The 4,831-nt window shown below is 55.9% G+C and overlaps 1 protein-coding gene across 1 annotated transcript in view; it reads left to right on the top strand.

Moving 5' to 3' along the window:
- Positions 1-395: 395 nt before the first annotated feature.
- Positions 396-4,831, top strand: part of SLC35F3 (solute carrier family 35 member F3) — a 16,255-nt gene continuing 11,819 nt past the window's right edge. Inside the window, exons 1-3 of the mRNA XM_006761299.2 lie at positions 396-411; positions 845-971; positions 1,220-1,227. Of these exons, the coding sequence (XP_006761362.2) occupies positions 396-411; positions 845-971; positions 1,220-1,227 (151 nt within the window). The remainder of the gene's footprint in view (positions 412-844; positions 972-1,219; positions 1,228-4,831) is intronic.

The following is a 4,831-nucleotide window of genomic DNA, read 5'->3' on the forward strand; positions in this document are numbered from 1 at the left end:
TCAGTGCCTGGCTTTCTGGCCCTCGCGTCTAATGAGTTCCTCTCAATCACACATGCATTATTAATTTATAAGCAAATAAATTCTCAGTCGGGGCACCTGCCCGGGTTGCGGGCTCCATCCCCAGTAGGGGGCGTGCAGGAGGCAGCCTATCGAATCTCGCTCATCATGGATGTTTCTCTCTCCCTCTCCCTTCCTCTCTGAAATCAATACAAATATATTTTTTTAAAAAGAAAGAAGGGCTTTAAGTACCCCACCAAAGAAGGGGGGCAGGCTGGTTAATATTTCATTATGAATTAGTGTTGGGGTGTTGGTCTCTCAAATGGTTCTTTTTGAGCGTCCGGTTTGGTGAATTTTTGTGAAAGTTGGGTGAACGCTGGTATGTTTCAGCTCAGACAATGCCCTTGTTTCCTGGTAAGGACGTTTCCTCCGCGGTGGGGAGCAGAGAGAACAGGCTGAGCGTGGCCTGAGGGATATGAGGACATTTGCATTTTGCAGAATCCGTTTTGGGGGGGCAGGTGAGGCTACGCAGATCTTCCTTAGAGAGGAGGGAGGGAGCCCCGCCCCCGGCTCACAGGAGTCCCACGTGGGCAGTGGGAGTCACAGCCACGTAGGAATTACATGAAAGAAAAGAGCCCGTTTACAAGCCCAACCCGAACCCCGTTAAGTCCCTCGTCATAAACAGCAGGGTTTTATGGGGCCGCTGTGAAGAGAACATGAGACTCTGCTCAGACTCAACAGCATCAACGTGTCAGCCTCCCCACGTGCGTGTCTGAATCTAATGGGTCCCAACGAGAACACCAAGAGCTCCGCGTTAGGCCGTGGACGAGGCCACCCCGTAACACAGCTGCTCGGGACGCGCTGTTCCCAAGCACCAGCTGCTCGCCGGGGAGCCTCGGGGTGAGGGCATGTGGGGCTGAGGCGTGCCATGGACATGTATGTAACTGGCATGGGAAACACGCCAGGACATCGGTGTGGGGCTGATGCGTGTTATGGACATGTCTATAACTGGCATGGGAAACACACAGGACATCGGTGTGGGAGGTGATGGACCATATGCAATGACAAGGAAACACATCCAAGAAATATTGTTCAGTGAAAAAGCACAATAGCCCTAGCTGGTTTGGCTCAGTGGATAGAGCGTCAGCCTGTGGACTGAAGGGTCCTGGGTTCGATTCCAGTCAAGGGCACATGCCCAAGGTGCGGGCTCGATCCCCAGTAGGAGGCAGCCGATCATTGATTCTCATCATTGATGTTTCTGTGTCTCTCTCTCTCCCCCTCTCCCTTCCTCTCTGAAATCAATAAAATATATATATATATGGCAAGAAACTATAAGCCAGATGCATGCTGGGCACAGCTTCTGGCCAGAGCCGTCTCCTCAGGTGTGCGGACTCTCTGATCGAGGCGGAGGGGGACTGTTTTTATTCTCGGTGGGGGTTTTTCTGTTAGTCGGGCTGCTGTGTTCAGTGACGTCTTTGTTTGGATGCCGATCTCCTTGCCTGGTGCAGTCACAGCTGCAGGACAAAGCCAGGTTCACCCAGGCCCCTCTCGTTGAAAGCTCATTTTGACAGCGATTGCACGGCCGTGTTTGGAGGGCTTGTGGAGGAAGACGTTGGGATAGGAAATGGTAGTCTAGGTAAGTAGGGCAGGTGCCAGCATTTGACCTTGAGACTGTGGAGGCCCCGTCTCCGGGAAGGTCATGGGGATGGTGTCATTGAATGTTCTCAGGACTGTGGGCATGCCCTCAGGGCTGGTCACTATGATGGCAGTTCCCGGGGCGTGGTGTGCCCAGGAACTGCCCGGGGGCTGGTTCCGGTGTGGGTTCCAGGCTGGTGTCTAGAGACTTTCTGGTACCTTCTGCCCGGAGGACCCCAGCTCTGAGTTTATAAGAAGGGCCCGGAGCCCCCACACGTTCTGGGGGAGGTTGCTGTGGCGATTGAAAGCGCAACTTCACCTGTTCTTTCTCCAGCTTTTCTCACTTGGAGAAAAACTCCACCGGTTTAGACCGACGGAGCGAGGCCGCCCTCTGTAACGCAGCTACCCGTTCAGTAATGACATCTGGGGTGAAGGAAGAGGGCACGGTGCCCCGTGAGCCCCGCTCAGGGTCCCCGGGAGCCCGCTGGACGGAGGTTTGGGTCTTGGATTCCGGTGTCCTTCGTGTGGGGTGTGGGGTGTGGGGTGTGGGTGGTGGAGACGAACCGGCCTAGGCTGGGGAGTAAACTGGGGCCTGGTGGGTATGGAATTCAGCGATCTGGGTGCAATGGGCAAGTCTCTCAACCCAGAGCCTCGCCTCTCTCACTTACTGAGAGGGGAGAACTGAACCCCAAGTCACGTGAGGATGATTAGGTGACAGACTCGGGGACGAGGCCCCAAACGTCAGCCCCTCGCTCCTCCCTCTCCGGCGCCTCCATCACCATCGACCGGGAGCAGGGACAGGATCTGACCAGCCACTTCCGTGCCTGTCCCTGTCCCGTGGCCCCCAACATACAGGGCGTGGTGCCCCTTGCAGGGACGCCGTTAACAATCCAAAGGGCAATGTGGGCAACGTTCCGTTCTTTTACACGAGGCCAAACCAAGGAAAATGGAAAGGCTTATGGAAAAATTTCTTTTTTTCTCTTAAAGGCAAAAGTCATTTTGTGAAGTCCCCTGTTGGCTAATGCAGTGCCGACCAGGGCTTGGGACTGGGGGCCATCCAGGCTGCCCCGTGGGCTTCCTTCTGATCATCTCCTGGCTTTTCCCTTCCCTGGCCCTCAGGAGGGCCCGTGGCATTGGAGGTTGGCAGACCCGGGACCCGAGGGGGCCAGAGGCCTCCCACACCCCCATCCCATCCGCCCGCTTCCTGCGGGTCAGCCGGGGACACGGTGTAGCTTCAGGGACGGGTTCCAGAAGCAGGTTCTGGCGGTGGCCCCGGCGGGAGGAGAGACCCCGGGCAGTTGCCAAGGCTCGGGCTCGGCCCCCACCTTCTCCTTCTCGCTCCCCCGGGTGGGGGCTGGGCCTCGGCCTGCATGAGGGAAGCAGGGTTGTTTGTGTCCTGACATTAATTGGTTCAGTAGAGCTGATGAGTTACCGGGCGAACGGCTGTTTGCCTACTGGGTTTGGTCTTGGGTCAACAGTGGGCCGTTGACATTTCCAGGTTGCCACAGTTTTGGGTTACAGTTCGTATTTGGAGCAGGTGTGCCCGTGGTCACGGGGCTTTGTGTTCGGTGACTTTGCTGATGGGATCAAACCCACACCCACGGGATGTTGCTGGTGCAAGAGGAGTTGCTCACCTCCCTCCTTCTCCCCCCCTCCTGCTCCTGCAAAAAAAAAATGAAAGAAAGAAAGAAAGAGGAGTTTTGCTGGGCCGGCGGGGCTCAGGGATTGAGCGTCGACCTAGGAACCAGGAGGTCACGGTTCGATTCCCGGTCAGGGCACATGCCCGGGGTTGTGGGCTCCATCCCCAGTGGGGGGCGTGCAGGAGGCAGCCGATCCATGATTCTCTCTCATCATTGATGTTTCTCTCTCTCTCCCTCTCCCTTCCTCTCTGCAATCAATAAAAATATATTTCAATCAATCGATCAATCGTGGCCAGCACGTGCCTCAGTTGGTAGGAACCAGGGGCTGGGGCCTTCCGTCTGCCCAGGAATGAGGCGCGTTAGGCTGTCATATCAGTTAAGTGGAGGTCAGTCAAGAGGGCACCTCTTGTGCTCCCTCCCTTGTGCCCAAGAAGAGGTCTCTGGCAGGTGGACTGATGGTCTTCCTCTCTCTCGGGTTCCCTTGCAATGAAGGTCTGTGTGGGCAAGCCAGCTGACGCGGGTGAGGGCACAGCTTTGGGTCTCCCGTCAGCACCAGGCTCACTAGCCTGGGGTCAGTTACCTTGGTCTCCTTAGAACTAAAATCTGCTCAGCGGAGCTGTAATCCCTCTGCTGGGCCCAGGCATCTCACCTCCAGGATGGATCCCCACGCCCCTCCAAAGGGCCACCAGAGCTCTGCTGGGCCCAGGAATCTCACCTCCAGGATGGATCCCCACGCCCCTCCCCACTTCCCATCAGCCACTTGGGCTGCCAGCACCCAGCCATGTCTGCCTGCCCTTTCCCCCTATAAAAAGATCCCACCCTTCCTATAAGTGTTTAAAAAAAAAAAAAAAAAAAGACAGGGTGGCCCTGGCCCATGTGGCTCAGTGGTTGAGCGTCGATCTATGAACCAGGAGGTCACGGTTCGATTCCCGGTCAGGGCACATGCCCGGGTTGCAGGCTCGATCCCCAATGCGGGGGTGTAATCCCTCTGCTGGGCCCAGGCATCTCACCTCCAGGATGGATCCCCACGCCCCTCCCCACTTCCCATCAGCCACTTGGGCTGCCCGCACCCAGCCATGTCTGCCTGCCCTTTCCCCCCATGTCGACATCCATCAAACTTTGCAGGAATCAAAGGCAGGTTCTTGGAGGGGGGTGTAAGCTTCCGGCTGGCTTTGGATGGCTCCTGTCCCAACATGAATCATTTTTTTTTGTAACAGTGAGTCAGAGGGAACTTGGAAATCCTACTTCCACTGTGTTCCCGTAAGAAGGGTTAACCTCTTAGTTAAAAGAGGTTGGCATTATGGGCACGATCCTTGCACCACCTTCTGTTGAAGCATCAGGGCCAACCTGACATGCACAGAGGGAATAACACGACATCAGATCATTGTGCGATGTTCTCTTCACTGCACATCCATAAATTATATATATAAAGGCCTAAGAGACCGTTAGGACCAAACAACCAGAACAACCCGTCGACCGGTCGCTATGATGCACACTGACCACCAGGGGGCAGACACTTAAGGCAGGAGCTGCCCTCTGGTGTTCAGTGCATTCCCACC

This window comes from Myotis davidii, unplaced genomic scaffold (assembly GCF_000327345.1).
Source record: "Myotis davidii unplaced genomic scaffold, ASM32734v1 scaffold174, whole genome shotgun sequence".
NCBI lineage: Eukaryota > Metazoa > Chordata > Mammalia > Chiroptera > Vespertilionidae > Myotis > Myotis davidii.